The 22,019-nt window shown below is 43.5% G+C and overlaps 1 protein-coding gene and 5 non-coding genes across 6 annotated transcripts; 2 read left to right on the top strand and 4 right to left on the bottom strand.

Moving 5' to 3' along the window:
• Positions 1-938: 938 nt before the first annotated feature.
• TRNAN-GUU (transfer RNA asparagine (anticodon GUU)) lies at positions 939-1,012 on the bottom strand. The gene has a single exon. It is a non-coding gene; the product is annotated as a tRNA-Asn (tRNA).
• An 8,090-nt stretch (positions 1,013-9,102) lies between these two features.
• TRNAD-GUC (transfer RNA aspartic acid (anticodon GUC)) lies at positions 9,103-9,174 on the bottom strand. The gene has a single exon. It is a non-coding gene; the product is annotated as a tRNA-Asp (tRNA).
• A 909-nt stretch (positions 9,175-10,083) lies between these two features.
• Positions 10,084-10,155, bottom strand: TRNAG-UCC (transfer RNA glycine (anticodon UCC)). The gene has a single exon. It is a non-coding gene; the product is annotated as a tRNA-Gly (tRNA).
• Positions 10,156-10,814: 659 nt separating this feature from the next.
• Positions 10,815-10,897, top strand: TRNAL-CAG (transfer RNA leucine (anticodon CAG)). Its single transcript has one exon. It is a non-coding gene; the product is annotated as a tRNA-Leu (tRNA).
• A 5,203-nt stretch (positions 10,898-16,100) lies between these two features.
• HSPA6 (heat shock protein family A (Hsp70) member 6) lies at positions 16,101-18,962 on the bottom strand. Its single transcript, XM_081491650.1, has one exon. It carries the CDS (start codon positions 18,359-18,361, stop codon positions 16,430-16,432), a length of 1,932 nt encoding a protein of 643 aa, XP_081347776.1. The 5' UTR covers positions 18,362-18,962; the 3' UTR covers positions 16,101-16,429.
• Positions 18,963-19,055: 93 nt separating this feature from the next.
• Positions 19,056-19,126, top strand: TRNAG-GCC (transfer RNA glycine (anticodon GCC)). Its single transcript has one exon. It is a non-coding gene; the product is annotated as a tRNA-Gly (tRNA).
• Positions 19,127-22,019: the final 2,893 nt, after the last annotated feature.

A 22,019-nucleotide genomic window follows, 5' to 3' on the forward strand; every position in this document is an offset into this window, starting at 1 on the left:
TCAAGCAAGTAAAAATTGTTTTACTAGTTGCAACCCTGATCTCCTACACCCATTGTTTAGAAACTGCTAGCAAAATACAGAGTAAACTGAAAGAGATGAGACCTGTGGTTGCCAAGGGGGAGGAGGGAAGGGAGAGGGAAGGACTGGAAGTTTGGGGTTGGTAATGGAAACAATTACATTGAGAATGGATAAACAACAAAGTCCTGTACAGCACAGGAAACTATATCCAATTTCTTGGGATTAAACTATAATTACGTGTATAACCGAGTCACTTTGCTGTACAGAAAAGTGCCATACAGTGCCACAAAGCGCCACAACACTGCTACACAGTGTTATGCCAATCACTGTAAATCAACTATTGTTGTTGAGTCGCTGAGTCCTGTCCGACTCCTTTGTGACACCATGCAGTGTAGCCAGCCAGGCTCCTCTGTCCATGGGATTCCCAAGCAAGAATACTGGAGTGAGTTGCCATTTCCTTCTCCAGGGGATCTTCCTGACCTAGGGATCCAGCCTGCCTCTCCTGCACTGGCAGGCGGATGCTTTACCGCTGAGCCACCAGGGGAGCTCAAATCCACTATGAAAGTGAAAGTGAAAGTCGCTCAGTGTCAGACTCTTTGCGACCCGTTGGACTTTACAGTTGGTGGAATTCTCCAGGCCAGAATACTGGAGTGGGTAGCCTTTCCCGCCTCCGGAGGATCTTCCCAACCCAGGGATCAAACCAAGGTCTCCGTAATTGCAGGTGGATTCTTTACCATCTGAGCCACAGGGAAAGTCCCAAATCAACTATACTTCAATTTCTAAAGCAAACAAAAAAAAAGTAGTAGGTTGGACGTAGGCTGAGTGGAGATTTGCAAACTTTCACAATATTAATAATGCTATTGGTTTCCTGTAAGAAACTGACAGGTCTGTCTCAGGGGTTAGTCAAAATTGCTGCATTGCGTCCCTGGGTGGGCTCGAACCACCAACCTTTCGGTTAACAGCCGAACGCGCTAACCGATTGCGCCACAGAGACAGACGCTGGGAGCGAGTCTGGCCAAGTCGGGTCACTGAAGAATAAACTCCAAGTGTTCCGTGTCTCGAATGTAGTTGAGGCCGGTGTAGGAACTGGTAGAGACATCCTCTCCAGAGCACCGGGAAGTAAGTAGCCCAGAGAGAAGTGGGTCCTTTTCCCGCACTAGCACCTGCTTAGATCTGAGACAGGACTGTTTCTACTCGGAAGATGCTAAGAAAACGAGAGCAGCCGAAGGTGAATGAACCGGACTCTTCGTCGTCGTTCGGTCGCTCAGTCGTGTCCGACTCTTTGCGACCCCATGGACTGCAGCACGCCAGGCCTCCCTGTCCATCACCAACTCCCAGAGCTTGCTCAAACTCATGTCCATCCAGTCGGTGATGCCATCCAACCATCTCATCCTCTGTCGTCCTCTTCTCCTGCCTTCAGTCTTTCCCAGCATCAGGGTCTTCTCGAATGAGTCAGCTCTTCGCATCAGGTGGCCAAAGTATGGGAGCTTCAGCTTCAGCATCAGTCCTTCCAATGAATATTCAGGGTTGATTTTTCTTTAGGATTGACTGGTTGGATCTCCTTGCAGTCCAAGGGACTCTCGAGAGTCTTCTCCAACACCACAGTTTGAAGGCATCAGTTCTTTGGCACTCAGTCTTTTTTATTGTCCAGCTCTCACATCGGTGCATGACTACTGGAAAAACCATAGGCTAATACAGTTTTGCCAAGAGAACGCACTGGTCATAGCAAACACCCTCTTCCAACAACACAAGACAAGACTACACGTGGACATCATCAGATGGTCAACACTGAAACCAGATTGATTATATTCTTTGCAGCCAAAGATGGAGAAGCTCTATACAGTCAGCAAAAACAAGACCAGGAGCAGACTGTGACTCAGATCATGAACTCCTTATTGTCAAATTGTTAAATTGAAGAAAGTAGGGAAAACCACTAGTCCATTCAGGTATGACCTAGATCAAATCCCTTATGATTATACAGTAGAAGTGACAAATAGATTTAAGGGACTAGATCTGATAGACAGAGTGCCTGATGAACTATGGACAGAGGTTCGTGACATTGTACAGGAGACAGGGATCAAGAACATCCCCATGGAAAAGAAATGCAAAAAAGCAAAATGGTTGTCTGAGGAGGCCTTACAGATAGCTGGGAAGAGAAGCGAAGCGAAAAGTAAAGGAGAAAGGGAAAGATATTCCCATTTGAATGCAGAGTTCCAAAGAATAGCAAGGAGAGATAAGAAAGCCTTCCTCAGCGATCAATGCAAAGAAATAGAGGAGAACAACAGATTGGGAAAGACTAAAGAACTCTTCGAGAAAATTAGAGATACCAAGGGAACATTTTCATGCAAAGATGGGCTCGATAAAGGACAGAAATGGTATGGACCTAACAGAAGCGGAAGATATTAAGAAGAGGTGGCAAGAATACACAGACGAACTGTACAAAAAAGATCCTCACGACCCAGATTATCACGATGGTGTGATCACTCACCTAGAGCCAGACATCCTGGAATGTGAAGTCAAGTGGGCCTTAGAAAGCATCACTACGAACAAAGCTAGTGGAGGTGATGGAATACCAGTTGAGCTATTTCAAATCCTGAAAGATGATGCTGTGAAAGTGCTGCACTCGATATGCCAGCAAATCTGGAAAACTCAGCAGTGGCCACAGGACTAGAAAAGGTCAGTTTGCATTCCAACCCCAAAGAAAGGCAATGCCAAAGGATGCTCAAACTACCACACAATTGCACTCATCTCACATGCTAGTAAAGTAATGCTCAAAATTCTCCAAGCCAGACTTCAGCAATAAGTGAACCGTGAACTTCCAGATGTTCAAGCTGGTTTTAGAAAAGGCAGAGGAACCAGAGATCAAATTGCCAATATCCGCTGGATCATCGAAAAACCAAGAGAGTTCCAGAAAAACATTTATTTCTGCTTTATTGACTATGCCAAAGCCTTTGACTGTGTGGATCACAATAAACTGTGGAAAATTCTGAACGAGATGGGAATACCAGACCATCTGATCTGTCTCTTGAGAAACCTGTAGGCAGGTCAGGAAGCAACAGTTAGAACTGGACATGGAACGACATACTGGTTCCAAATAGGAAAAGGAATACGTCAAGGCTGTATATTGTCACCCTGCTTATTTAACTTCTATGCAGAGTACATCATGAGAAACGCTGGGCTGGAAGAAACAATAGCTGGAATCAAGATTGCCGGGAGAATATCAATAACCTCAGATATGCGGATGACACCACCCTTATGGCAGAAAGTGAAGAAGAACTAAAGAGCCTCTTGATGCAGGTGAAAGAGGAGAGTGAAAAAGTTGGCTTAAAGCTCAACATTCAGAAAACTAAGATCATGGCATCTGGTCCCATCACTTCATGGCAAATAGATGCAGAAACAGTGGAAACAGTGTCAGACTTTATTTTTTTGGGCTCCAAAATCACTGCTGATGGTGATTGCAGCCATGAAATTAAAAGATGCTTACTCCTTGGAAGGAAGGTTATGGCCAACCTTGATAGCATATTTAAAAGCAGAGACATTACTTTGCCAACAAAGGTCCATCTAGTCAAGGCTATGGTTTTTCCAGTGGTCATGTATGGATGTGAGAGTTGGACAGTGAAGAAAGCTGAGCGCTGCAGAATTGATGCTTTTGAACTGTGGTGTTGGAGAAGTTTCTTGAGAGTCCCTCGCACTGCAAGGAGATCCAATCAGTCCATCCTAAAGGAGATCAGTCCTGGGTGTTCATTGGAAGGACTGATGTTGAAGCTGAAGCTCCAATACTTTGGCCACCTCATGCGAAGAGTTGACTCATTGGAAAAGACCCTAATGCTGGGAAGGATGGAGGGCATGAGGAGAAGGGGACGACAGAGGATGAGATGGTTGGATGGCATCACTGACTCAATGGACATGTGTTTGGGTAAACTCCAGGAGTTGGTGATGGACAGGGAGGCCTAGCGTGCTGCAATTCATGAGGTCGCAAAGAGTCGGACACGACTGAGCGACTGAACTGAACTGACTATACAGACCTTTGTCGGCAAAATAATGTCTGTGCTTTTTAATACACTGTCTAGGTTTGTCACAGCTTTTCTTCCAAGGAGCATGCGTCTTTTAATTTCATGCCTGCTGTCACCATTTGCAGTGATTTGGTGGCAAAAATCTGTCACTGTTTTCATTGTTTCTCCATCTATTTCGCCATGAAGCGATGGGACTGGATTTTTGAATGTTGAGTTTAAAACCAGCTTTTTCACTCTTCTCTTTCACCCTCTTCAAGAGACTCTTTAGTTCCTCCTGGCTTTCTGCCATAAAGATGATGTCATCTGCATATCTGAGGTTATTGATATTTCTCCTGGCAATCTTGATTCCAGCTTGTGCTTCTTCCAGTCCGGCATTTCAAATGATGTACTCTGCCTATGAGACAAATAAGCAGAGTGACAATATACAGCCTTAACTACTCCTTTCCCAATTCTGAAACAGTCTGTTGTTCCATGTCTGGTTCTAACTGTTGCTTCTTGACCTGCATACAAGTTTTGCAGGAGGCAGGTCAGGTGGTCTGGTATTCCCACCTCTTTAAGAATTTTCTACAGTTTGTTGTGATCTATACCAATGGGGGTCTTGGGGGAAATCCAAAATGAATGCTTGTGTTCAGGAGTTCATTTGATTTTGCTCAGAGAAGTACATCACCATACTTTTTTGCCGATTTAGGCAGTTTATGCATTCATGTGTACATGCATGATTGTTAACTTATAATAACATTATTATTGTGAAAATTTTAAATACTGTATCACATATCCAATCATGTCTGGAAAAATGTTATATCTAAGTAAAGGAGCATGGTGAAACAAAACTAATCTTCAATTTCAGCTGTTTAGAAGGATTTCTACTAGCTTATTAGGCTCCCAGGCAGAATATAGAGTTTATAAATGCCTGTAATTTATGGACTTTCACTCTGACATAATCCAGATTCAAATATTCAAGGGCCCTTATCCAACATAATCAACCTAGGCATTCTGGCCAGTGCTGGGCCTGATAAAGTTCATCTCTTCTCTCCACTTTGGAAAGAAGCTCCTCTCTTTGCTCTTGAGCCATTTAAAAACCCCAGGCTTCCTGAGCTGCATCTTCTCTGCCACAGACACACCCAGCCAGGTTACAATACCAGTTCTTCGCTGAACCCAGGCACTCACAAGAAGCGATTTTCTCTGTTGCCCAAATCCCAGGGCACCTCTGAAACCAACACATAGAATCTCCGTCTTCCTTCTGCACCACCATCCTCTTAATAATGGGTTCCAGATTAGGTGCAGGTCCAAGTTTTCACTGATTTCCAGTGAAATGAGAATACACACAATATATGTGTGTGTGAGTGTGTGTGTCTCAGATAAGTTTGCCAAATGACCTCCAAGCCAACATTGTTTTTTCACACTTTAAATTTTTGTTTTTAAATGTCCCTTCTTTTATAACATTAAGATGAGGATAGATGACAGTTGATGTGGCTGTGATTGTTTTATTAATTTCCTAACTTAGCAAAACAAAAAGTTAGCAACCCTATGTTGGTCACCAACATTTGGGGGAAATTTTTACTTCTCTATGAAGTCCTAGTTTGGGAATCACTACTTTCATCTTGGCCACAAAAAGTAAAAATAACTTTCAAGTTTATTCTAAATACATATACATTTCCTGTACTTCACTTTGCATGTACACATGATAACAATCCAAAAGAAGGTGGGAAAAGAATAAAAGAAAAACTGAGGCAAAAAGAAAGTACAAAATGGGAGTGAAATACAATTTCACCCTATTACAGTGAGAGGAATAAATAGCCAGTAACTATTCTGATTGGTCAGTGCCATACCAGTGACCTCCTCAGATAGAATCGTCCTCTGGGTTCTGCTTTGGCTCTCCCTAGACACTCCAGAAACCTTCCCCATACCACTGCTAGCCAATTCTAAGAAACTCTAGGTAGTCACTTCCAAGGAGGCCACTCAGTGCCTCCCATTATGCGGGTCTAATTTAAGGCAGCCTACTGCAGGTCCATAGATCCCTGTCCCCATATGTCTCCCAGGATAGGGCTACCTGAACCACAGTCCAATTAAAAAGCGCTCAGTGTCAGTCTGACCGCTACTCAGCACACTTCTGTAGTCACCCTTGCTTGTAGCCATCTGTGGGAACTGCAGCCTCCACCTAATCTTGGCACCAAGAGAGAATAGCAGAGAGCGTAGGCAGGCAGTAATAGGTCATGGTGAAGGCATCAGTCAGGTGTTGTAGCCTCTGCTGGCACTCTGGCACTGGAGTATAAGAAAAATTGGGGACTAAGGGATGACTGAGATGCACTCGTTCTCTTTTTCTATCCATGTTGTACTAATATTTTACCTTCTTTTCTTGGGATGAGGTGGGGGGTTTTTTTGTTTTTTTTAAACCCAAATATCTTCCCACCATGGGCATTAAAATTTGTTTTAGTAATAAAATGAATAATTAATATTTGTGTGTTGCCAGGCACCATTTTAAACATTTATTAACTCATTTGAAAATTGTAATTATTATCTTTATCCCCTGTGACAGACGAGGAAACTGAGACAGAGAGCCAAAATTCCAACATGGGAAGCACAACAGGCCCCATGTGCTTAAATTAACCACCACATGTGCCTCATCCAGCCTAAATGGTTGAGGTCAACCTAATTGCATATCTCATTCCAATAAATGATTTTTGTATGATAGAGATAACACATACATAAAACCTTGGACAATATTTTAAAGGCTAGAAAAAATGTTAATACAATTGCTGCTAGTTCCACAGAAGATGACAGGGAATTCAGTATCAACATCTATCCTTTCCTAATTTTAGGAAAGTTTGCTACTCATTGAGACAAGTTACCTAATGACTATCCATTTTGGGGGAAAGGAATTGGAGGAATTTGATGAATTTCCCCTATGCTAAACCAGGGTTCAGGTAGAAGCATCATTTGGCTAGTGACAGCTGTATAAAATAAAGCCAGCAATTATTAAAAATCAGCTAATTTGGAGAGCAATAGAAAGGTTTAACATAGTATTTGCCCTGACATTACCCAGAGATCAGTTTTATAAGATACAAAAACACGTTTATCTACATACATAAAGAATAATAGAGAATTTTTGAAATACATATTCTTATAAATGTTTTAAATCGTCAGAATATTCCTAGCTAAACACATTCCTAGCTCTGTGTTTCAACATAAATGAATCCCATAAAACTAATATTAATGGAAAAAATGCTAGTTGCAAAAGAATACATACCACCTGATGCCAGTTATGTAAATTTTAAATCCTTGTATTTCAATACCCTGCTAAAGAATGAAACAGAAGAAGCCTCCAATGTTCCTCTATTTTTCTTCTTCCCAGTAAGGAGTTTTATTTTGGATTTTATATTTATTATTCCTTTGGTTTTTATAAGCTTCACTACTTGTGTGGGTGCATGTGTACTGAGTCACTTCTGTCATTTCTCTGCAACCTTTATGCAATTCTTTGTGGCCTTATGGACCATAGCCCACCAGGCTCCTCTGTCCATGGGATTCTCCAGGGAAGAATACTGGAGTACCTGGGTTGCCATGCCCTCCTCTGGCGTCATTATTTGTATATATATTATCAAATATCTGAAGAGCAATTAAATCATATAGAAAATAAAGAGGATTCAAGCCTTGAAAGAAGGAACCACAATGGGTAATATCTTCATTCTGAGAGCACTCACTAATCAGACAGAGTCAGGCATATGAACATGCTGAAAACCAACCTTATACCTCATGCATCAAGGTACAGTTTAGAGCTGCCAGACTGGCTGGAAATTGAAGGAATAAATTTCAGAAAGCAGGGAGCATCATCAGGGAAAAACAATCTGCAAATGAATCACATTTCATATCTTTGGCTCACCCTAGTACCTGGTATGTACTGATTCAAGGGAGGCCAGAGTGAAAATAACAGCTGCAAGTCTAAACGAATACTGAGCAGAGATTTCAAGAGCTGCCCCACCAGAGGAAAAAACACTGGAAATGACATAAATATTCAAAAATAGGAGACTTGCTAAAGAAATTATGATGTAGCCATATAGTATAACAATGAAGTCATTAATGTTTTAGACTAGTACTTAATGAATATAGAAATATTCACATGTTTAAGTAAACATTCAAGTAGCTTTAAAAATGTGTACAGTATGATTCTAACCTTGCAATTAAAAATGCCAAAGAGATAAAACATACAGCAAAATATTAATAGAGATTTTCTGGATGATGGAAATATGCATGCCTTTTATTTCTTTGTGACTGGCTTATTCTCCGTATTTTCTGTAAGGACTATATATTACCCTTATGTTCAGGAAAATTATTATCTTTTGGGAAAAAATGAGCATATACTATCTACCAGGTGCTCACACAAGGCACTACTTCAAAGGACTCTAGCCTTGCAAAGCATCTCAAAAACTGTACTTTTGTTCTTTTCCTTTATAAAGAAACTGCAGCCCAGAAAAGTTAAATGACTTGCAAACAAGCCAACAGTGTTTAGTGATAAATAAGTAAGCAATAGGCCTTCTGATAGTCAAACCAGTGACTCATTTCTTTGTAAACCAGTTTAGACATAAAATCTTGGTTTATTCTTCATCATCCCTTGTAGAGGAGAGGTTGTTTCATAAATTGCATTCTTTCGTGTAGTATGGCAGTGCAAAGAGTGTGGGCTTGAGAATGTAGGTTGGTCCCTACTGAATAGCAATATGAAGGAAGGGAGCAAATGAGAGCTTAGTGAATCGTCAAGGCAGGAGAAAATAAGAAGGAAAAAAGGTGGAAATCGGGAGTACAGGGCCTAAGGCAGAGCCTGAATCCTGGGATGGGATTCAAGTGTGCAACAGGAAAACAATGGGGATGGCCCACTCAGCTGCAGAGCAGGTGGAAACTTGATTGCAGGATTAATGAGTCAACGCATTTAACGCAGAACCGGGGGTCAAAATAACCGCAGCAACTAGTACTCTTGCCCAGCCTCCAAAAAATTAGCATGCAAGAGAAATACTCTTGGAAAGAGCCTTAAGTTGTTTAGTCTTTGTTTTGGCAGTGGGAGAACAAAAAGGGACATCTCCATCTCCCCGTCGGGGAATCGAACCCCGGTCTCCCGCGTGACAGGCGGGGATACTCACCACTATACTAACGAGGAAAACGACAGCAGAATAGCCCAAATTTCTAGCTAGGAAGTTACTTCTAAATTGCCATAGTCATTCCTTGAAAAATGGCTGTTATTCATCTTGTCACTTTATTGTATCTAGACTGTCACACTGCATTTGAAACATAATGGGAGCTCCACGTGTAATTTAAACTTTCTAATAGCCACCTTAAAAAGTAAGAAGAAACAGGTGATATTTTTAATAATATATGTGATTTAACCCAAAATTCCGAAATAAGAACTAGAATTTTTTACATAATTTTCAAACTGGTAAGTATTTTACATTTACAGATACCACATTTCAACTCAGACGTTAAATTTTCATTGGAAAAAAATGACTAATATTTAGATTTCATAACATTCACAACTGAAATTCAAGTGGATTCATGAAGTACCAAGTTGTTCCTAACATACGTTAAAGTTCTGCAATAGGTAAATGGAGTATCTGTTTAACTTTTTACATCAATTTATTTCAACTAATTAATGTATTAATTACAATTAAGTAGACTTTGAAATGCAGCTCCTCAGACACATTCGCCAGTTTCAAGTGCCCAACAGCTTGTAGCTACCGTATCAGTCTCGGAGATATAAAACCATGGCCCCTTTCTGAAGCTCAGTTTCAGACAGGACATCCGGAAGATCCCAAAGATTTCTCAAGAGTTGAAAGTTTAAAATGGAAGGCAGGAGGGAAGGTAAGAGAGAAAAGAGACGCTTCAGAGTCTAATCCCTCCAAAATGTAGCTGGACAGAGAATGAGGTCGAGAGAGAAAGTGAGGTATAGCTGCAGTTCTAGTTTCAGTTCTCAGTTTCACTCAGGCTTTAAAATGTAAAATACATTGCACGCTCTGCTTCTCTCTCTTAAGGAGCTTGTTTAATTAGGTGAAAGAGGGAAAAAGAACACATGTGCGTTGGCCGGGAATCGAACCCGGGTCAACTGCTTGGAAGGCAGCTATGCTCACCACTATACCACCAACGCCCGTTTGTCAAAGTTTTCCAATTACATATGTAAGAGTAATAGAGACTATGAATCTGCAAATGTTTTTTAGTACTACTCTGTGTCTGAAACCCCAAAATACACGGAGCCTTTTCTGGCGAGGATGGACCCCGTCCTTACTCCTCTTAATCGGCCCCGCCAACTAAGGACGAGGGCCTGAAACGCAGAGATCACCAGAGGCCCAGAGCTGGAAGGATGGAACAGCGGGAAGCGGGGAGGGAAAGCCAGTGCCTCTCGAGGCAGAGCATTTCCTTCCCCACGCCCCCGCCTTCTGTCACTCGAACTCCTTGCTCCGCCGCTTGGCGCCGCCCCAGGACTAGATCCACAGGGTGCTGGATTCGGTAAGGGCGATTTGAAGCGAAGGGGCCGAGGGAGAGCAGCCAACAAGGGAGTCCACTCTGGTGTGGGTAGGTCTCCCGAGAGAAGAAGCGAGAGGAGCGTTCGAAGGGGCACTGGAGAAATGGATCTTTACAGTTTAGGATGGTGAAGACGTAGGAAATAAGTCAGAAACAGTTTTATTTTCCCTATCTTGAGAAGAAGTCCAGGGGGATTTCTAGTTTTATTTAAAATGAGAAACTAACAGCATGCTACAGCACTTTCTGACAGTCTTAGAAGGAAATAAGAACGGCGGTTTCCCATGTGTCAGGATGGCCGAGCGGTCTAAGGCGCTGCGTTCAGGTCGCAGTCTCCCCTGGAGGCGTGGGTTCGAATCCCACTTCTGACAACATTGATTTTCTTCGGGGATTTCTTTTTGTTTCCCAACGAATAAGTAGGATTGAATTCGTGGGGAAAAGACTATTAATTAATCTACACTTCATTTTTTAATCAACGCTTTTTTTTATCAACCCTTTTTAATGCTACCTATCTACATATGAAGAGTGTGCTTCGCTTTGAATATAAAACTGAATCTATTTAGATCTGTGTTATGTGTTGTGTGTTAGTCGCTCAGTCGTGTCCGCCTCTTTGTGATCCCATAGACTGTAGCCCACCAGGCTCCTGTGTCCATGAAATTCTCCAAGCAAGAATACTGGAGTGAGTTGCCATTTCCTTCTCCAATTTAGATCCATCCCTAGTTACATTTTTTGTTTCTTTCCTTTAGACTCCAGTTTCTCAGTGCTTATTCACTTCATGGAGAAAAGCCCTCAATCCAGATCTCTTAATTTGCAATTGACCCGAGTCTTTTTTTTTTAATTAGTTTATTTTCTATTTTTTAACTTTACAATATTGTATTTGTTTGCCATACATTGACATGAATCCACCATGGATGTACATGTTTTCCCCTTCCAGAAGCCCCCTTCCACAAGCCCCCTTCCACCTCTCTCCCCATCCCATCCCTCCGGGTCATCCCGGTGCACCAGCCCCGAGCACCCTGTATCATGCATTGAACCTGGACTGGCGATTCGTTTCACATATGATAATTTACATGCTTCCATGCCATTCTCCCATATCATCCCGCCCTCGCCCTCTCCCACAGAGTCCATAATACTGTTCTATTTATCTGTGTCTCTTTTGATGTCTCGCATACAGGGTTATCTTTACCGATTGACTAAATACCATATGTATGTGTTAGTATACTGTATTGGTGTTTTTCTTTCTGGCTTACTTCACTCTGTATAATAGGCTCCAGTTTCATCCACCTCATTAGAACTGATTCGAATGTATTCTTTTTAATGGCTGAGTAATATTCCATTGTGTATATGTACCACAGCTGACCCGAGTCTTTTTGTGCTCAAGATTGTAGTGTTGAGCTTTGGTGAGACTCTGATTCCCCACCATCCTGCCAAACTTGCTCCCATCACCGATTTTTATTCAATAGGCTTGCTGTACCACCAAAAAACAGGGAAAGAAATCAACATACCAAGCCCAGGGAAAAGTAATAGAGAGAGAAAATAAATTCATGAAGTTGTTTCAAGAACTTTTTCTTCAAGACCTAAAAAAGCCACTTTCTCATTTGAGAGGAACTGGTTATGGAAAAATGTTGTCCTTTGCAGAAGAGAGAACTGTCAATCTGAAGAGGCTGAATGTGTGAGGTTCATAAGCAAGAAGATGGAAGGGTCTTTAGGTTGGTTAGTGAAAGTTTACATTCTTTGTTATTTACTAGACTATGACCTTGGGAAATGTATTTGACTTTTCTGAGTCTTAGTTTGCTTGTTGTAAAATGGAGACAGAATTGTTGCGAGGATTGAGTGAGATGACCTAGAAGCTTACTAGAAATACAAATCTCAGGCTGCACCTCTGATTTACTGAATCCACATTTTATAAGATTTTCAAATGATTCTCATGCATATTAAAGTTTGAAAGCACTGGTCTATCTAATTTATATGTCTTTGCATAGGTAGATCTTTAACTTGGAATATCCTTTCCCTTGCCACCTTTTACTCTGTATCATTTGAACACTTACAATATGCCAGTCACTGCTTAAAACAGAGGATAAAAAGTTAAATTAGATACTGTATCTAAAGACAATAAGAGTGTATCCATAAGAGAGACAGGTAAAAAATAGCAAAGTTGAACCTTAACCACATGATCAAGATTAAGATCACCAGAGTTTAGTCATATTGGTATCACATTCCTCCTGATATAATGCAATAAGATGGGCACTTCACCATGTATATACTGCCCCCAAATCCCACTTTAACCATGAGAAGTCTGACAAACCCAAATTAGGGGACAATCTGCTTCCCTGGTAGCTCAGCTGATAAAGAATCCACCTGCAATGCAGGAGACCTGGGTTGGATCCCTGGGTTGGGAAGACCCCCTGGAGAAGGGAAAGGCTACCCACTCCAGTATCCTGGCCTGGAGAATTTCATGGACTGTATAGTCCATGGGGTTGCAAAGAGTTGGACACAACTGAACGGCTTTCACTTTCTTTCTGCCAAATACCTAACCAGTACTTACCAAAATGTGAAAGGTTTTTTTTTTTGACATTGCTTTATTTATTTCTTTATTTATTCATTCATTCATTCATTTATTTTTGGCCATGCTGAGACTGCATTGCTGCATGTGGGCTTTCTGTAGTTGCAGAGAGTGGTGGGCTATTCTCTAGTTGAGCTTCTCACTGCAGAGCAGAGGATCTATGTGCTCCAGCTTCAATAGTTGCAGCACAGGGGCTCATTAGTTGTTTGTGGCTCAAGGGCCCTGGAGTGTGCAGGCGTCAGTAGTTGTGGCCTGGGCTCAGTAGTTGCAGAGCTTGGGCTTAATTGCTCAAAGCCTCCATGTAAGACCTTAACATTAAGAGAAGGTGGATGAAGGATATACAGTGACTTTCTATAGTATCTTTACAACTCTCTGTCAGTTTAAAATTATTGCAAAATAAAAAGGTCTTAAAAAAAAAAAACTTAACAGTGGTTACCTGTTAGGAATAGTAGCAGTTGGGAGTGGGGCAAGGAACTGCTATGATTCTTGTTCTGCCCCCACTGCCACCACGAGACTTGTGGGATCTGAACTGCCCCTACCGGGGACAGAAACCCAGCCAAGGCAGTGGAAGTACAGAGTCCTAACCACTGGACCACCAAGGGGTTCCCAAAACTGCTGATTTTCCATTGGGAGGGATGTAGGAAGTTTTGATTTTTTAATAATGGGATGTATTTTGTTTCAATATTTTGGGAAACAAATTAATACTGTAATCACACATAGTTGTGATTACAGTAATCAAACTAAGACTATATATACACAATACAACGACATTTAAATACCATGCCCTCCTCCAACCCAGGGATCAAACTGCATGTCCTGCATTGCAGGGAGATTCTTTAACTCTGAGTCACCAGGGAAGCCCATTAACAGGAAACAATCCCCAAAGTATCTAAAGCATCAACAACAGTCATTTAGAAGTAGATGAACTGGTTAGTTTGTTTAAATCTCTCTGTAGAAAAATAGATACCATCCAAAGGAGATCTGAAGTGTTTTCACAACTAAGCATGATGAAATTCTCCTTCTTATAACCTGTGTCTGTTTAGAGAGAGAGATTGTTGAAATGTGAGGAAACTATCCAAACCTTGTAGGTGCCATCATTCTGCTTGAGAAGTTACAAACAGTTTGCGGTGGTCAATGTTGGAAGATGGAAGGACATTCAGGAAAGGGGAAGTACAATACAGAAGATGTGTGTGATATCATCTCTGTTTTGCAGGCTCTTTCAGTGTGAAGTCAAGTCACAAAAGGCTTGGGCCAGGTGCAGGAAAAAGCAGTTAAAAATGAGAAATGACAACTAGATGACAGGTGGGTTGTTACTGCAATCTCCTCTCAACCTGTGAGAGACCACCCTTAGCTAAATATAATGTAGTGTTCCTCTAACCAAGGCCACCTTCATTTCTGAGATAAAAATAAGTCTTTGGGCTGATTGGGAACTAACTTACACAAACTTATCCTTCTCTTATGTCATTTAACTGGCAGTAAATTTGAGCCTGAGGATATTCCCCAGGTTCAGTCACTTGCTATAAAAAGCACATATCCACTTAATGAATAATGCAAAGATACAATTAAATATAAAATATACTTTTTCTCTCAGGGCTCAGTATCCAACTATGTTCTAAAGGAATAATATGTACAATTTCACAACATCTGGAGGAAAATCTTTTTTTCTTTAATGGTCTGTTTGTGAGGTAACAGTGCACAGAATGTAGAAGTAGGCAGGACATAGTTCTTAATTCCAACTCTTCCCACTACCCACGTTCCCTGACTTAATAGCTATGGATATTGAGTAAATTGTTTAACCTCTTTTAACCTCTGGATCCTCACTTTCAAAAGAGATAATACACTATGATGTTGCTGTGATGATTAAATTAGATTGTGTAAAGTAGCTGGTACATAGTTGACAATCAATTAGTAATAATTAGTGATAGTGAATATTTGTTGCTCAATACTAGATGCCTAGCCTAACATTCTTCTTCACTCCTCACATACTTACTTAGTTGTACCCTCATAACAATTCTGAGATACTATTTGGTCATCATCCCCATTACAAAGAAGGGAACACTGAAGCTCAGAGTTTAACTTGCAGAGAAGATAAAGTAACACCTGTCTGGCTCCAGTACAGCCAGACTGTGTAGTACACAGTTGCCACTGTCGTCATCATCATTGTCATCATCCTAGCGCTCATCAGCAGAAAGCAGGTGGGACCATGCAATTTTTCTCACGCAGATAAGATCAATAATAACTTTAATTACACCACTAGACTTACTCTCCTAATCTAACAAATACTATTCCCCAGAATCCAGGATTTGGGGTCTGTTCACTAAAAGAACAATAATAAGGTCACATTATGAGAGGCAAATAATTAGCATATAAGCTTTTTGTCCGTGTATTAGGACACATAGAGTGACAAACTAAACTAAGCTCCCAATACAGAATTTTTATTTTAGGGTCTTGCCAAAACTTGTTTCTCTTCATTCTCTGCTTTTCCAACTCCACCTCCCTCCCTCTTTCAACACCATATCACTATTCTCTCCTTTCTCTCCTCACACTTCAATACTATTTCAATGTGCCTTCCTAAAACTCTTCCTCTTGCTTTCCCCTATAGAAATTATGCACATGCTGCTGCTGCTGCTAAGTCGCTTCAGTTGTGTCCAACTGCGCGACCCCATAGACGGCAGCCCACCAGGCTCCCCCGTCCCTGGGATTCTCCAGGCAAGAACACTGGAGTGGGTTGCAATTTCCTTCTCCAATGCATGAAAGTGAAAAGTGAAAGTGAAGTCGCTCAGTCGTCTCCAACTCCTAGTGACCCCATGGACTGCAGCCTACCAGGCTCCTCCATCCATGGGATTTTCCAGGCAAGAGTACTGGAGTGGGGTGCCATTGCCTTCTCCGAATCATGAACATAGCCTCATGAATTTTCTTCCCATCCCTCCTTCAAAATCCACCCCAACATTTCTGCTTCTGTAAGCCCTGCCCCTTCATCTGCTTAATCAGATAGAATGAAAACTAAGAAATTTTAAAAGTTTATTTAGCTTTATTATTTCATATAACAAATCCATACATGCAAGTAACAAAATACATTAAATGTAGGTAAAAGCAATATTAAAGTGCCACACAAATGTTCATAATGATTATTTCTGCTTGTTTGATGTAGGAGAAGATTTTTTATAAGTCAAATGACAAATACCTCAGTAATAAAACATACTGACCAAAAAAAAATTCTCTGCTGGGGGTAAGATTCTCCTCCACTCCCACCCCTGAAGTTAGGCAGGATCACAGTAGACAGTCTAGAAAGTCCACAAACCCAGCCCTTAGTCTCAGCTGACCTATCCAGAGGGGCCATTTAATCGACCTCCTCAATGACAGGGCCAGTACTGTGGGCTCCATGTCGGGCTTGAGCTCCACAACTGCTGCCCACAGGGACATCAGGCCCCCCATAGAGCCTGGAGAAGATAGGGCAACAGATCTGCTCCAGCTCCCTCTTTTGATGCTCATATTCCTCTTTCTCTGCCAACTGGTTGTGCTCCAGCCAAGCAAGGACTTCCTGACACTTATCTTGTACTTTGCACCTGTCCTCTTCAGGAATCTTATCTCTAAGCCTCTCCTCTTGCAAGGAGCTCTTCACATGGAAGACATAGGCCTCCAGAGAGTTTTTGGCAGCCACCCTGTCTCTCTGGGCCTCATCCTCAGCCTTGTACTGCTCAGCCTCACGAACCATCCTCTCCACCTCCTCCTTGCTAAGCCTGCCCTTGTCATTGGTGATGGTGATCTTGTTAGCTTTGCCTGTGCTCCTGTCAGTGGCTGTCACACTCAGGATGCCATTGGCGTCAATGTCGAAGGTCACCTCGATCTGGGGGACTCCACGTGGGGCAGGAGGGATGCCACTGAGCTCAAAGTGCCCCAGCAGGTTATTGTCCCTGGTCATGGCCCTCTCACCCTCATACACCTGAATCAGGACCCCAGGCTGGTTGTCTGAATAGGTAGTGAAAGTCTGGGTCTGCTTGGTTGGGATAGTGGCATTCCTCTGGATCAGTGTAGTCATCACCCCACCAGCTGTCTCCAGCCCCAGGGACAGGGGAGCCACATCCAGCAGCAGGAGATCCTGCACCTTCTCACACGTGTCCCCCATCAATACTGCTGCCTGCACGGCAGCCCCATAAGCCACAGCTTCATCCGGGTTGATGCTCTTGTTCAGCTCCCTGCCATTGAAGAAGTCCTGCAGGAGCTTCTGTATCTTGGGGATTCGGGTAGAGCCACCCACCAGGACAACGTCATGGATCTGGGCCTTGCCCAGCTTGGCATCCCTCAAGGCCTTCTCCACTGGCTCCAGGGTGCTGCGGAAGAGGTCTGAGCACAGTTCTTCAAAGCGGGCTCGAGTGATAGAAGTGTAGAAGTCTACACCCTCAAACAGGGAATCGATCTCCAGAGTGGCCTGGGTACTGGACGACAGGGTGCGCTTGGCGCGCTCGCAGGCCGTGCGGAGCCTGCGCAGGGCCCGCTTGCTCCTGCTCAAATCCTTCCCGTGCTTCCGCCGGAACTCCTCCATGAAGTGGTTCACCAGCCGGTTGTCGAAGTCCTCTCCACCCAGGTGAGTGTCTCCAGCCGTGGCCTTCACCTCAAAGACACCAGCGTCGATGGTGAGGACCGACACGTCGAAGGTGCCCCCACCCAGGTCGAAAATGAGCACGTTGCGCTCTCCGGCGCCCAGCCGGTCCAGGCCGTAGGCGATGGCAGCTGCCGTGGGCTCGTTGATGATCCTCAGAACGTTGAGCCCCGCGATGGCACCCGCGTCCTTGGTGGCCTGACGCTGCGAGTCGTTGAAGTAGGCGGGCACCGTGATTACAGCGTGCTTCACGGGCTGGCCCAGGTACGCCTCCGCCGTCTCCTTCATCTTGCTCAGCACCATGGACGAGATCTCCTCGGGGTAGAACGCCTTGTCCTCCCCGCGGTAGGACACGCGCACCTTGGGCTTGCCGCCCTCGCTCACCACCTGGAAGGGCCAGTGCTTCATGTCCGACTGCAGAGTGGGGTCTGCGAACCTGCGCCCGATCAGTCGCTTGACGTCGAACACGGTGTTGTGCGGGTTCAGGGCCGCCTGGCTCTTGGCCGCGTCGCCCACCAGCCGCTCGGTGTCTGTGAAGGCCACGTAGCTGGGGGTGGTGCGGTTGCCCTGGTCGTTGGCGAGGATCTCCACCTGGCCGCGCTGGAACACGCCCACGCATGAGTACGTGGTGCCCAGGTCGATGCCTATGGCCAGCTCCCTCACGCCGGACATGGTTGTGCTTTCTCCCGCTCCTGACGACGAGTGCGGTACGGAGTCGGATGCTCAAGCTTGCGGAAGTTGGTGCTGCTCCTCCGTGGAGGTGCGCTCAGCAGGACCGCTCTCCTGCCTGCCCAGCTCGGATCTGCTCGGCTCCGGCTCCACGAGCATTTTTATCCAGTTGCTGCAGGCCCGCCTCCTCCCGCCGCCGCCGCCGCGAAACTTCTAGCGCCTTCGCGGCGATCCCAGAGCCGTCCGGCACGCCCGCTCTGGCTGACTCAGCCCAGGAGGTGCTGCGCTGACTCTGGGAGAAGGTTCGAGCGGATCGGGCCGTGCAGGGAGCGGCGGCCCCACCAGCGTCTGACTCAAAGCTGCAGAGAAAGTTCCAGCTTCTCCCGCCTTGATCTAAGGGCGAACGGTTGGGGCAGAAGAAGGGTAAGGCGAAAACTTCTTAAGAGAACAGTTCTTCCTCTGGTTGGTTGAAGAGGGTGGTTTTGAGTCCAGCGGCTCGAGAAAAACCGAAAGCATTAGAGCCACGGCCTCAAGGACAGGAGTTTAAAGTTTTATTATTTTAGTCTTGAAACATAAAGGCAGTGTTTTTAAAATTGTGACTAAGAGCGGTGGAGTGGTCAGGTTTCCGTTATGGGGAAGACCTAGGGTCAGTAGATGATGATAAGAGACAGTGCTGCGAGCCATCTACGTCAGAGTAGCATTGGTGGTTCAGTGGTAGAATTCTCGCCTGCCACGCGGGAGGCCCGGGTTCGATTCCCGGCCAATGCAACCTGCTGTTTTCTTTCAGGGTACCCTCATTTTAACATTTCTTTCTTTCATTTCTTTCTTTCTTTCTTTCTTTTTTTTTATTCAACTTCTAACCTGGATCTTCATTTAAAAAAAAAAAAATTGGAGTGTAGTTGTTTTAAAATGTTTCTGCTGCTGTACAGCAAAGTGAATCACTTACACATTTACATATATCCACTCTTTTTTTAGATTCTTTTTCCATAAAGGTTATTATAGAGTGTTGAGAAGAGTTACCTGTGCTATACGTTCTTTATTAGTTTTTATATATCGTATGTGTGTATGTTGAGACTTTTTCTATTCTAGAATTTGTAACATTGAAATAAAATCAGTTAGTTGAGGGCTGGGTTCTTTTTTTTTTTTTTTTTTCAGTATATCAGTATATTACATTTTTATTTTGATAGAACCATACAAAGTTCTTTTGATTTTCCTTCCTTTACCAAGTCGCATGCCTGAGAAGAGCTGGAGTCTGACACTGTGGCTTGGACACCCAGGGATGACCTCCCCACCCAGCCTTGGAGGTAATACAGCACAGGAGGAAGAAGGATGCAGATGAACTGTAGTGAGAATGTCCCTGTCGTTGATCCTCCTCCCTCCGCTGGTGTCTCCAAGGAACGTCATCCCAAGGGGCCTGTTGAAAAGCCATAGTGTGCGGTTTTTCTCTGAGGCCTGGACAATTTCCGAGCTGGAGCCCAGGATGCAAGTGGGGAGTAAATTCCTGGAGGCCACAGTGCATTCTGTGCTTTGAGGCCAGGGGAGGAGATGCATTCACTGGTCAGTAAAGCCACATTTTTTCCCATCAGCCCTATGGCCTTCCAAATTGCATCTTTGCCCTGTCTCACTTTCTTTAATTCAGAATATCCCATTTTGAATTTTTTGGTGTTTCTTTTGGGTGTGGACTTCCAAAAAGCCCAAAGGAGGGAACTGTTTTGGAGACACGAGGTTGGAAATGGAAGAAAGAGAAGCAAATGTTCTCTGTAACCTCCCCATGAGGGAAGGAACTCTAGTTTTCTGCATGACAGACAGGGATAGTCACCACCATACTAAGAGCATAGTACCCAGGGGAACATGGTACATTCTAACGTTAAACTTCAGTAGCTTCAACTTTACTATGTTATTATTCACTTGATACAAAGGAAAGTAGTAATTTTTAAAAATAGGAAGTAAAATCCTTTGCTCCGTCAATTGGTCTTTTTTCCTCATACGGCTCAGAACCCTTTGGAGTGCTTTAGTGCCTTTGAAGAGGGCAGAGGGAGTCAGGATGCAGATGTCAGTCCCACTTCTGGACTGGGTTTCTGGGCCAACCCTTTCCCAGTGTGGTGATGAGAAAGAGCTGGCAAAGCTTGCTGCTAGTAAGCTCAGCTGTACTGGGAAGGTGATTAGTCCATGAAATAAGAGAAAGTTTGAAGAAATATGCAATGAGCTACTTCTGCAGTAAAAAATCAAACCATCCTCAAAAAGAAAGAACCTGTTTTATAACCCAAGAGGGAGAGAAGCTGTCAGCTTTAAATTCATTCTCTCTCAGTGTTTAAGCTGGCAAATGGCACCCCACTCCAGTACTCTTGCCTGGAAAATCCCATGGATGGAGGAGCCTGGTAGGCTGCAGTCCATGGGGTCGAGAAGAGTCAGACACTACTGAGCGACTTCACTTTCCCTTTTCACTTTCATGCATTGGAGAAGGAAATGGCAACCCACTCCAGTGTTCTTGCCTGGAGAATCCCAGGGACGGCAGAGCCTGCTGGGCTGCCATCTATGGGGTTGCACAGAGTCAGACACGACTGAGGTGACTTAGCAGTAGCAGTAGCAGGCCTGTGTGTCAAAGTCAGGATATTTTAGGCAAGGCTCTGCAAAAAAGGCTCACTTCTGAAAGAAAGATGTGGCCTGGCCTGTGGTCTGTGCCCTGTAGTTCAGGGACTACCTTGTCCAAGCTGCTCCAACTTTCTCTCCCAGCCCTCAGCAGCCTCAAAAGGCCTGCACATCTACCCCCAAGAGTTCCAAGTTCCAAGAGTTCTACAGCTTCTAAAACAAGCTGTAGAACAAAATATACAGTACGATCCAGTTACGGTATGTACAGGTCTGTGATACCAACCACTTGTACATCCTTGAACAAAGGATTTCAACCATATGGTTCATTGCTTTCTCAGTTTTAAAATGAGATTGAACTTCATCTTTTCTAAGACTTTCTAGCTTTAGAAGTCTCTGATTTCATCCAGGAGCAAAAGGGGACTCCTGTTTCCCCTAAACTATGTACCTGCTCTATACCTGAATAAATCATGCTTCTGTTAATAAGAAAAAGAGGAGTGATCTGCTATGTCCATCATATGGTGCCATATATACTTTATTCATTTTAACCCTTAACAACAGTACAGTAAGGAACGTTAGTGTGCTAGATATTGATGATGCTTAAAAATATGAATGAGTCTCCTCTTTCCAGCCTCAAAAAAGGATTGCAATTTCATGCCTCTTGAGGTCAGGTCGTACAACCTGTTTCGATTAATGAAATTTAAGTATACGTGGTGTGTTACTTTTGGACAGAGGGCATTTAATTACTATCCTAATTCTACTGTTCTCTTTGCCTTCCTTGGCAATGTGTGGTAGTTGGTGTTAAAATGAAAGTATAATATAAACCTGAGCCATCCCATGAGAGATAGCTTCCTTAGGAAGTCTTCCACATATACAGCAGAAAATGAGTGAGAAATAAACCTTTAATGATTTATGCCACTAACATTGTATTTTTACAGCATATGAGCTTAATATACTGGTTAGTGCTAGTCAAATGGGATTATCCCCATTTTTTTTCCAATGTGATTAGCTGCAGAAATGTAGCTCACTCACAGTTCTACCTTTGAGTTCATCCTTACTCCAACTTAGACCTTCT

The sequence above is a fragment of the Giraffa tippelskirchi genome, chromosome 5, assembly GCF_054371585.1.
Source record: "Giraffa tippelskirchi isolate mGirTip1 chromosome 5, T2T-mGirTip1v1.2.pri, whole genome shotgun sequence".
Classification (NCBI taxonomy): domain Eukaryota; kingdom Metazoa; phylum Chordata; class Mammalia; order Artiodactyla; family Giraffidae; genus Giraffa; species Giraffa tippelskirchi.

Excerpts from the sequence above, each read along its gene's own strand:
- HSPA6 (XM_081491650.1), bottom strand. The coding sequence starts at position 18,361 with ATGTCCGGCGTGAGGGAGCTGGCCATAGGCATCGACCTGGGCACCACG.